Here is a 12,080-nt window from a genome sequence, read left to right on the forward strand (position 1 = left end):
AGGCTGTTGAAGTTAGCAATGCATGTGACTTAACAAATTCCTTAAGTCAGGTACTGACTCAAAAAGTATACTAGAGTGTGCCGTAATGTGTGCATGCAGATGCTTCTAGGCAGGAGAGTACATAAAGGTGATGCTTTACCTAATGAACCCTTTAGACAGTTTCAGGTGACTTACCGAAGGAGGCCGTGGGTATGTGTCATACGGGGGTGGTGGGCTGTCTTGTTTGGGTGTTGACGGAGTGTCAGCTTCCTCCTTATCGCTCTCACTCCAGTAATCTACAAATTACATACAGATCAGACCAAGAACTACCAACACTATTTGGTACATTCATGTATCAGAGACTTGCGTTCACAAAACCATCCTTGGTATTACTGAGAGGTAAATACTAGTAAATGCTGTAAACATTAGCTGCTGTAATTTGCAATTGTTTCAATCTAATTGTTTTAATCTAAATTCAAAACATTATGTGGTATACTAAGTCTAATGCCCCATTGCAGATATTAAACAACAACCTGCAAATGAGCCACAAATTTACACGTACACACGTTATAAAATACAACATGCAGAATATTCCTACTAAAACTATCATATTTTCAATACTTATACTGCCATAAAAATAATTATGACTGGACATACATTGGCTGGAAAACACTGAAAGTATTTTTTGGACAGAAAGGATGAAATTGTAACTTGCTAAAGTCTTGCTGACTGCAAATAACATTAACAAATGTAATTAGAACCAACTGGCAAATCAAACAAGTAGAGGTTACTGCACACATGAATAATCAATGCTATTTTACTACCCATTTTCTCCATTGTATGCTACCAGTTACGCAAGCTTTTAAATTAAATTTCTATTAACAAACAGCTTCTTTAAAGATAAGGCAGAAAAACTACTTTTCATATATCTGCTTCATAAAACAACTGCTGCCATGCTATCCATGCAAGATCATAAAGGAGACATGGTAAGGAAAAGTATGATAATGACATTTAAGTGCAGAGTTCCAAAAGATGGATGAGAAACTACAAAGGCTAAATTTACCAGGATATGAGGATCCATTTTGTCATGAAATCAAGTCTTGGTCAAGCCCATTTGGTAAATTTGGTAGCTTGGTCAAAGGGCAAAACACATGGAAGAAGGTACCACATGGGAATTTATATTTATTCTATTGCAAATATTTTTGAAGCAGAACAGCATCTAACAAAATGGACGCTGGACTTTAACAGTCCTTCAAAAAGAAAGCTGCCAACTCAGCTCAAGATAGGTAACTTCAACATTTCGCCATGTTGTAAGACGTGCAAACATTTCTGTTGTCACCTTCTAGTATTTGGTAAATCATTGTACAACAGGACACTGTAGCTCAGACTATTCACAGACTAATCACAGGCAATTTTCACTTTGCCTAGTAAGTGTTCAGTGAACTACTAAACTAACTTACTACTTTCTCTTTGATAGATGGGGAGAAAAAGATTGATTGCTGCTTCATAAGCAATCTAAGCTTAAATCCAAGCTGGCACAACATATGATTTTGACTTTAATGACTTTTTTTTGTTACTATGATGATTATTGTATTGTATGATTAATGATCTACTGTAACTAATCTTTTAAAGATATAAAAAAACCCCTTACCTTCAAATAACACCATCTTGAAATAGCTCTCCCTACAATTTTGTATATATTTAGACTGCAGCAATGGTAGGGACAGCTTTATTTATCTATTTAATTTTTCCAAGGAGTAACAACTCCATCTTAACTTTGAGTCTCCTGATTTGTGTCCTTCAAGCTTATAGCTGAGATTCTCTTAAAATAGTACAAATAAGTAGCATAAACAAAGTTTTTCATGACTGTGAAATAAAATTCAAACAGTTTCATCTAAAGACATCTGCAAATAATTAATTTTTGGTGAATGAAAGACTAAATCTGTGAAAACTCTTTTTAAAATCACTCCTAGTTTTAAGAAAACTTGTTTCTAGCAACTAAAACCACCTGAAAATATTGGCATATAAGCCTGCTTGCTGCATTACAGCAAAGCCTAATGGCATGACGTGTGCTGAGAGGCCTGTCAGAATTGCATCACTCAGTGACATTACTGTAAACTTGGAGCTCAACTGTTTATTCTGAAAGTAATATTTAGCAGCTTTAGTGCAGGTTCCAATTTTGGCTAAAATTACAAAGAAGTTCTTGCTGTCAAATCCACATTACATAAGCCACTGTATGATCCTGCTTTTGTGCACCTTACCTCAGACAGGGAATTATGTTGGCAACCTATGGCTTGTCTAGAAAAATTCTGCAGTCACAGGGGTCAAGTTCCAGATGGAATGTATGAAAATAGCCTCACACCAGCTTTTAAAAATGTTCTGCTTTTGGCAACTGACTCATTAGTCTAAAGTGTGTATAATGCTATCAAACAGTTACCGTATTTCTCTCTTCAGATTTTGTCCAATTCAGTGATGGACAAGTTCAATGCATCAGGAATATCTTGAAAGCTTTCTGAATGAGCAAAAGACTTAAGATATTATATATAAACTAACACTGACCTGCCATTTGCCAATTAAGTATTTTCTATTTATATAAGCTAGTATTTTTTTATCTGATTTTATATGACTAGAAAGTATGTAACTTCTCCATCCAAGGAAGTCTCTTGCCATATTGCTAACATTCATTGTATTTAATATGGAAAGCTGATGGTATTTTTATAAAACTGTTCTGTACAGAATGTAACATTTTATTCAGCAGTACACCCACAACTCGGTGATTTGTGCATCTCCAAAGCACCTGAAATATATTTATGCACTTTAGATTCAGAAGCATTCAACTCTTAATTGAAACAGGCTTGACAACTACTGTTGAATTGTTTCAGAGGTATTATAAAGCTTTGCTGCAAAGGGTTGAACTGAGCAGAAATAAAAGACCTTTTGTAAAATCAGATATGTAGATGACAGTTGGTACAGTCACTGAATATAGAAAATTCCAGCTTCACAGTTTTTACAGTTGCAAAAATCTAAGTGATAGAGAAGTTTTACCTTGCTAACTTGATGTCTCTCTTAATTAGGGACACTACTGAGCTGTTTAATAGCCCTTGTGCTAGGAGCAAATGATAATCACCAGAGGCATAGAAGTACTGTACAGTGGCAAGGGAGGAACATGATACTGCTTCCCACAGTAAACACAACTAAGCAATGCAAAGAGGATACAGTTTTACCTACCTGCATGTGATAAATCAATCTGAGTGAATGGCTTTAGAGGGGTAATAAGGAGCTCTGTCAGTGCCTGGGATATAATTTCCATTGTAAGTGGGGTCTCACTGATTATCTTCAACAGGGAGACATTTTAATAATAGGTATCAGGAGGCCTGGATACACATGATCTCATGCCTAAGAGTAGAATCATCTGCTATTTTATTACTCAGTGACTGCTTGGTAGCAAAAATATTGCTCCATATCCATCTAGATTTTGAAAGGTGTACCATGTCTGTAATTATGCACTTGGACAGCAGGAGCATAACTGTTCACACACCTTTTCACTTACTGTCCCACATGTTATTGCAATTCTAGTGCCAACTTGTTGTCAATAAGAGTTTGAAATTGGCTTTGAATACTAACACAGAGGATTTCCTAGAAGACTCCAAGATTCAGAGTTTGTTCACAGCCTCTTCAAGCAGTGACAGATGGCATACAGGTCCCTCCAAAACGGTTATTCTGGTGCTGCCTGGGGAGTACAGATTCCCTAACTGATTTTGAAGTCTGGTGAGGCACTGACAACATGACTGGAGGAACAGTGAGCATAGCACTGCTATCCTGGGCTGTGTGAATATGAAGGGTCTGGTGTTAGATGGGCCAAGGACCATACCAGACTAAAAAATGGTGTGGGCAACACTCCCAGGATAAGCAGCTGCATTTACTGGAAGATGAGATTAGAAATAAGGTAACAACAGGTACAACCTAGTTATGTTGTACCTGTTGGCAACAATCTGCTGTTGTACCAAATGGCAAGACCAAAAACCTTCCCATGCACACTGCTACCACTGAATTACAGGAGTATGCTGTGAGCCACTGCTCTTCAACCCCAGGCCATCCCTCTAGGATGCTCTGTGGTGAAGCCATCAGGGCATGAATAAATGCAGACGTAATTTTCAGAACTTTTAATCTTCTACAACTGCAGTTGTATCCTACTCTCTTGATGTTTCTACCTGGCTGCTGAAGTCATCCTTGCTTCTCATTGGGGAAAAGAGTATTTTTGCAGCGTCTCTCAGGAAAACAGCACTACAGCAACACACTGCAGAGAGAAAGACCACATGCAACTGCCTCCTCATGGCATCAAACCTGAAGGTCAGGGCTAAGGCTGCTGTCACATAGGCTGGTAGAGTGCCACGACTCTGAGGGGCAAGAAGGACACCATGTGGCAAATGTTGAAGCCTAGCAATAGCCTTTTGAATACAACTCTCCCTGAAAAATGGTTAGAAATACAGTCTTTGTATAGGAAAGACTAGACTAAATACATTGCTGCTGCAGCTCTGACCTATAAGCTTTCTGGGTCAGAAGAAAGAACCTTACTGATGGAGTCTGCAGAGCCACAGGATTAAAAAAGTGAAGTTTTGACTCAGTGGGCAGTGGGCAGACAGGCATCTGGATAAGCTCTGGATCATCATGATCAGTGCAATTTTCTGGTGTCTGCTGGCAGGTACATCTGTAAAAGAGAGCATGGACTCAAAAGCCAGCTGCTTGCCAAAACAGCTAGTTGGATAGGAACACTTCTGTGGATCCATGTCACTGGCAGTTCTAGGAAACAACATCCCCAACACAACTGAAGACTGAGCCTTTCTTTTTCCTGACTGAAAACAGGATTTCTACTGCAGAAAACTAAAGCAAAGCAACTTTATATATGCCACTCTTCTAAACCCATGAAATATTAGACATTAAAAATAAACAGATATAAAATGATGAAAACCTGCAATTTCAAATGAATGCCAGCAGGGCTTTAGCACAAGCCTCACTATTGCAAAAGGAGTCGAAATCACAAAAAAATTAAATGGCCTTAAAATTTAAGTCTTTAGGGGAAATCCAGTTATGTCAACAGGCTTTAGAAGAACGGTTTTGTTCGTGAGACCAATTTCATGAATTCCTGCCCCCTGTGAACTCAAAAACCAAATGAAATATTTAATTTTTTTTTTTTTTTAGCCTGCAGATTCTTACGTTTCCTCCAACAGGGGACACAGACTCCTTGGCACCACATACAAGAGCTTACTGACAGTACATTTGCTGCTTTTAGCTACCTTCTGTGGCCTTCTCAGAAATAATCCAGCCTGTGGACCAGAAACTGAACGAGCTAATCAAAATCCCCGAGAAAGAAGGAATTCTCTAAAGCAACAATAGTGATAACCCATAACTGAATTGCTTTCAGATTATAAGAATGAGGCCTGATATAAAGCCAGGAAAAAAGAACAGATGAACTTGTGATAAGAGCTGACAGAAGAAACCAAAATAACAACACATTACCTTGCTCTTGTTTGATCCTCTCTCTTTCTGCATAGCCAGCAGCAAGCATGTTAATTCTGTTTAGCCACCTGAAATCATATTAAAAAAAGCAGTGATACTGATCCAGCCTCTTAATTCTTGGGTGCATTTCTATAAAAAACAAACTTAGGAGCATCTGAAGGGGATTCAGGACAATGTCATTTTTCATATTAGACAGCTGCTTCCTTTGATACTCTTATGCAGGGAGTCTCCAAAGATCTATGATTCTGCTGTTGAAGAAACTGTTTCCACAGCAAAGGTTTTATTTCAAATGGAAAACCATGCATGATGTCAAACATCTGTAAAATAAAGGATCTGGAGATCATCAAAGAGCTGTTAAGTCTGGTGCTCACAGATATGCCATCACAACACTCCTGCTGTTCTGATTTCTTCAGAATAAATACTACTTTTCAGAGATTTAAGCAATATTTTAAAGCCTGAATTGGCAACTTAGCAGAGGAACAGAGCAGAAACCAGCAATAAAAGGAACAGGTTCACTCCCAGTCGGTGAGGTTTAATTATGCCATTATGTGTCTTAAAGCTTACCTACAATGCCAAGTACAAAGAGAAGGAGGCAGATCAGAATTCAGTTTTGTGTTCAAGTCAGAGAAGCAGAGGGAGAAAAGACAGTTGCCTCAAAGCAATTCACATCTAAGGCTTTAACATCAATTTAGATTTGAAAAAATGCTTCCATAAACTGCACAAATTAGAAAAAAACCCAAGAACAAAACCCAAACTACAAAAAAAAAAAAAAAAAACAAACCCAAAAAAAAACCCACCACCAAACCCACCAAAAACCTAACCCCCACCCAAACTATTGCTATTCTCTTCTAGCAGGGCTGTCATTGCCAAACATACACTCAACTGCCTGTAGCAGTGCACTGCTTCCACTTGCTCTCTTCTCCCATGGGGCTCTCAGTGTATTCATTATCCAAATACTGAATCAGGTCTTCCATCAACGAGGCTTTAAACCACTGCGACAATCTCCCGTGGTTGTCCATTCCATGGTAAATTTAGAATTACTTGGTCCAGTCATCCCATAGTCAGGATTTGACAGGCTTGGTTTGCCAACCTACTGGCTTGCAATTTTACTGCTAGGGTATACAGAGTGACAACTGAAGTTAGGTTTGAGATTTTTCCAGGAATGTGAAATGACTGTTTCAGAAAACTGTGCCTGATTGGTTTCATTTGCATACTGTATGCACAGAAATGGGATGTAGTATTGTCTCAGCAAGGGATCACCACTGTAATCACTTCCACATGCCAGCCTTTAAGACTTTTCAGTGCAAGGTAAGCAGGAATCAGATCATAAAATACAGTTGCTGTATTGAAAATTAACTTCTGTCACTGTTCTTCCACAAACAGTGACCACACATATGATCTGTAAATCACATTGATGGTCCACAAATCATTGCACACATTGGGAAGAAAGCACACTGTACACTGGAAAGAGATTTACTCCTGAAGTGATTACACAATACTTCATGTTAGCATACAATTAAAATTTCTGCCAGAAGAATAGGGAAGCTGAAAAAAAGACTTAAAATTTCAGTTGTAATTGTTAGGAAGCGCCATACACTTATAAAAATCAATGGCACACAGGAAGAGAAATCCAACAAATCATGTTTCAGGCAATGATTCTGCATCTTCATGGCAGAAAGGTGGCCCGTACAAAGCTATCTTTTAGCTTCACATTCCTGATAAGTGAAGGCTTTCTTTAGGGAATAAAGCCCACCTATCTTGACAGCTCTGCCAGCCCAAATCGGAGGCACTGAGGCAGGAGCCTAAACCACAGCACTCTGGCCCCATGCTGCCAAGGGACCAGCAAAGGCCACGGACTTGTCTGTGTTCAAAGGGTAAAGCAGCACAAGAAGAAAAATGCCTGCTCTGTCAAATGGCATGACAGACAGTGGAAGTCTGCCATGCTTGCCTCTTGCCTATTTTGCATTTCACTTTCCCCATTTGTCTCAATGGCTTACTACTCCCCAGTGCAGCCAGCTGGGAACAGTGCCCCACTGAGCCTTTTTGGATGGGGCGGCTGGCCCCAGAGTATTACATGATACACCTAACAAGGTTCTCCTGTTGGAAAACTTCATTCTGTCCTAAATAAGAGATAGCATTTCGTGTTAATTTGCCTGACAGTGAGGTTACCAATTAAATTAACAAACACATAATTTACAGTCAACTGATAGTGCTTGCAGCTATGGCAGATGACAGTTTCCAGAAAAATGTTATTTCCTGAAAAGTATAATCTAATGAGAACCCAGCAAATGTATACCAGTCTGAGACAGAGAGATCAGACTGACTTCACATTTAATGATTTTCTGCAGGTCATGACCTGTGTCATGGTTTGGAGTATCACCTGAAATGCATGTGGGCTGAATGCGAAGGTACTGATGTGGCTGTTAACAAGCATGGCTTTTGAGCAGTTTGCCAGTTTAGAAACTAAAAAAATGGTATTGAGTTCTGCATATATTCTGATACATGGATGCTAAAGCTTCTTCAGATGTGGTTCAAATGGGTATGGTTAAAGAATTAATATTATTTTAATAAAACATGCCTACAATTACAGTTCATTGAAGTTAGAATCCTATAAAAAATCCAACACACTGGGCTGGTATCACAGGGTAAAGATCTCCTGCAGAATGGAAGAGGAGTACTGGGGACAAAAGTTCCAAGCATAGTTATACAAACATTCCTCACTATGAATATTAAAAGATACAGAGCCATAGGACACAGGAAGATTTAAATCTTTCTTCCCTGCAGTGTGCTGTGTCCTGGTAGCCACTGTAACTTTTCAAGGGCAAGATGCCAAGAAAATATTCCTTCCTTACTGCAACTGCAGCTTTAATTTTCTTGTGACAATTATAAAATCTGTTAGGTATGACAGTAAATACAGTGGCACTGGTAGTTGCCACAGTCATCTAGGTTTCCTTTTTTTTTTTTTTTTCCTTCTTTTTAAGAATAGCACATACATTCCTTGTCAGTATCTAATTAAAACAATTTTACGACACATAGAACAGGATTAAAATACCCCAATCTTTCTGTAAAGAAAAATGCACAGTACTGGCACTCTCAGAGAACAGAAGGAAACATTCTTCTATCTCATGCTGCAGGTAGATGCAATGCTTTCAAAGCAGGGTGTCATATTGTCCGTAATCATAAAGCTTGAGGATAGAGGACAAACTTGCTGTATGGAACTATGGAAACCTTACAGTGTCTATAAGTACCCAAATGCAGTTTAAGTGGAATGAAGATGCCTGTGGAATTTTTAGAGGCCTTCTGTACTAAAACCTTTCAGAGACATTCTCATGTGCTAATACTAAAAGCTGACGTGCCATCTTTCCTCTTGATCATGAAGCAACACTAAGGAAGAAAACTCTTATAAATGTCAACACTCAACGTCACAAAAAAGAGAAAGAGGACAGCACAGCTACAGCTACTTCCTTGACAGCAGGTCAAGAAAGTTCTCAGACAAGTATTCCACATGAAGTTACTGACTGTATTTCCCTGCCTTAAAGGTATAATTTTGGCAGCCATATACGTCATTACTAAGAAAAATGGACAGTTTGGAATAAAAAGGAAGAAAAAGTATTGTAAGTATTTAAGCCAGCCAACCCTGAAAAGGACGCATTTCGCTGTGAGCTGATGATCAGGATTTCTGAGTAAAGAACAAATACTTGGTCCATAAAGCAGCAGGCACAGTTACCATGGAAAATAAAAATAAAGTTACATATAGTATCACCAAGTAGAAAATATGGACTGTCTTCTCCATCAGAATATTTTCTTGGAATGGGAATAACAACGAATTTTAAAGCAAGATGTTTCTGTGACTATACAGTTAAACTAGCAAAACAGCACTTTGCATCAATAAAGGATATTCTGTCCTTCTTTTCACCCAGACTAAGCATGTTATATGGTGGTGCAACCATGCAGATTAAAGGAACTTCAGACAGCACAACAATAAAGTTCAGTGATCATAGTTCTCCAGGCTCCTTACCAGCATAATAGTGAGGCACATAAAAGTAGTGAGAAAATTTGAATAGTGAGAGAGTTACCTGAAATTAAAATACCCATTTTATGTGAGTAGATACACACAAAAACTTCATATCCTGCAAACACTTAAAAAAAACCCCAAACAGCTAAAACATTTTATACAAGGGATGTGGGAATTGAACCATTTTGAACTTTCAGTTAGACTATGTATTAGCAGTTATCTACTTTAGTTTCTTCTGCTCCAAGTATAAACACAACTGAAATGACTGCATAATACATATCAGTATGTATGTCAGAAACCCAACCAAAAAAAAAACCAGAAGTTGATCAAAACAGTCTTAATTTTACTTAATAACTTGATTCTGTCTTTGCCTTTAGTTAGGTTACAAAATGCTTCTAGGCAGGAAGTATTTTATGTCTGCATCTGAAAGATTATTTTTTAGTAGCCCACTTTTTTGTTTCCAATATATTGAGTTAGCTCAATGTTTGTGAAAGTGAACAACTTTTTCTAATACGTTAAACAAAGAGGAAAAAAAAATAATTTGGTGAGACTCTGATGGCAGAATGTAAGTAATTCCATGTAAGAATGTCAAGTAATTCTATAGACCTTGACAGAGTTGGTTTAAATTTACATGTGTATAACTCAGATCAAAATTTGGCCAAGTTCATTCTAAATGAATTAATGAGCACTTATTTCAAAATTTGATAAAAGACTATTTGTGATGGGAAGATAAAAGTCTTCTAGTTCTTGGGTTTCAGACCTTCCAATATATTTTTAAATAGCTGATGCATATTTGTTGTTGCTTTCTGATTACTGAACAATATATAAATTTTTATCCTTAGAAACAAGGTGCCTTGTCATACCGACTGAAGACCTGCTGACAGAAATCATTTATCTACCGCTGTAGTTCAGGCTATGCCAACTAGACCATGCTATTATTCTGTTTGCTGTGCAGCAAATTGCGTTTTGAGTGACTGGCTTGACAGCATTATCAAGGAAAGGGAAGCTTAAAACTTTACAAACAAGTAAAAAGGTTTTAAGTTTTCTGAGGAGAGACTTTTAAAGTAAGCCTTAGTCATGCATGAACTTCTGAAGAAATGTTAACAGACAGCTATTTCTAAAGGAAAGTAAGCATACTGTAGTACTGGCATACTTTTCCAGTCAAATATTATCAGTAAAGAACTGGCAGTACCCTGAAGGTCCTCTGCCAGGTAGCTGAATCTAGTACAGACAGGAGAGATTAAAACATGATTATAGAACTTATTAACAGTTTTATGGGTTGAGTTTTACCTTATTTTTCCTCTGTTTTAAAAGCAATTTTGCTCAGCAAGGATCTCTACAGACATTATCTAAGATGGAACAACTCCCAGGTTGGAGTAATAGATTTTTGTTTGTGTCCTCTGTCATAGGATATGCCACCTCTGGATAGGTGGATTCTTTGCTGGGTTGGAAACCATCTGGATGGTCGATCCCAAAGACTGGTGCTATATGGCATCACATCTAGTTGGCAACCAGTCACTAGTGGTGTCCCTCAGGGCTTGGTGTTAGGGCCAGTGTTGTTTAGTATCTTCTATGATGATCTGGATGAGGTGATTGAGTGCACCCTTAGCAAATCTGCTGATGACACCAAGTTGTCTGGGAGTGTTGATCTGTTGCAGGATAGGAAGGCTCTGCAGAGAGATCTGGACAGGCTGGGTTGATGAACTGTGGTCAATGGTATAAGGTTCAAAAAGGCAAAGTGCCGGGTCCTGCATTTGGGCCACAACAATCGCATGGAACACTACAGGCCTGGGGAAGAGTGGCTGGAAAGTGGCTCAGCAGAAAAGGACCTGGGAGTGTTGACTGATGAAGGTGAACATGAGCCAGCTTGTACCCAGGCAGCCAAGAAGGCCAGTGGCATGCTGGCCTGTATCAGGACTAGTGCGGCCAGCAGGACTAGGAAGTGATCATCCCCATGTACTTGGCACTGGTGAGGCTGCGCCTCAAATCCTGTGTTCAGTTCTGGTCCTCTCACTACAAGAAAGACATTGAGGTGCTGGAGCAGGTCCAGGAAAGGGCAACAAAGCAGGTGAAGGACCTGGAGAACAAGTCTTACGAAGAACGGCTGAGGGAACTGCGGTTGTTTAGTCTGGAGAAGAGAAGGCTCAGGGGGGCCCTTATCACTCTCTACAACTACCTAGAAGGAGGCTGTAATGAGGTGGGGATGAGTCTCTTCCAAATACCAAGTGATAGGTAACGGCCTCAAGCTGCACCAGGGGAGCTTTAGACTGGATATTAGGTGAAAGTTTTTCACATAGATGGTGGTCAGCCATTGGAACAGGCTGCCCAGGGAAGTGGTGGAATCACCATCCCTGGAAGGGTTCAAAAACTGTAGATGAGGCCCCCAGTGACATGGTTTAGTGGTGGACTTGGCTGTCCTGAGGTAATGGTTGGACTTGATCTTAAAGGTCTTTTCTAACCTACTTGATTCTATGATTCTGTGCTGTATTATTCTGAACTGAAATAATTTCAAGTTATGTTGTGCAAAAAAATGAAATAAACTCCCAAATATTTGAATAGACATGAGATC

At 38.9% G+C, this 12,080-nt stretch overlaps 1 protein-coding gene across 4 annotated transcripts in view; it reads right to left on the reverse strand.

The window, feature by feature from the left end:
- Positions 1 to 12,080, reverse strand: part of CNKSR2 (connector enhancer of kinase suppressor of Ras 2) — a 214,701-nt gene that overhangs the window by 42,914 nt on the left and 159,707 nt on the right. For all 4 annotated transcript variants that reach the window (XM_065677314.1, XM_065677313.1, XM_065677311.1 and 1 more), the window contains 2 exons: positions 5,497 to 5,564; positions 175 to 275 (listed from right to left, as the gene is read on the reverse strand). In XM_065677314.1, coding sequence (XP_065533386.1) covers positions 175 to 275; positions 5,497 to 5,564 — 169 coding nt within the window. The remainder of the gene's footprint in view (positions 1 to 174; positions 276 to 5,496; positions 5,565 to 12,080) is intronic.

Source organism: Lathamus discolor, chromosome 4, assembly GCF_037157495.1.
Source record: "Lathamus discolor isolate bLatDis1 chromosome 4, bLatDis1.hap1, whole genome shotgun sequence".
Classification (NCBI taxonomy): domain Eukaryota; kingdom Metazoa; phylum Chordata; class Aves; order Psittaciformes; family Psittacidae; genus Lathamus; species Lathamus discolor.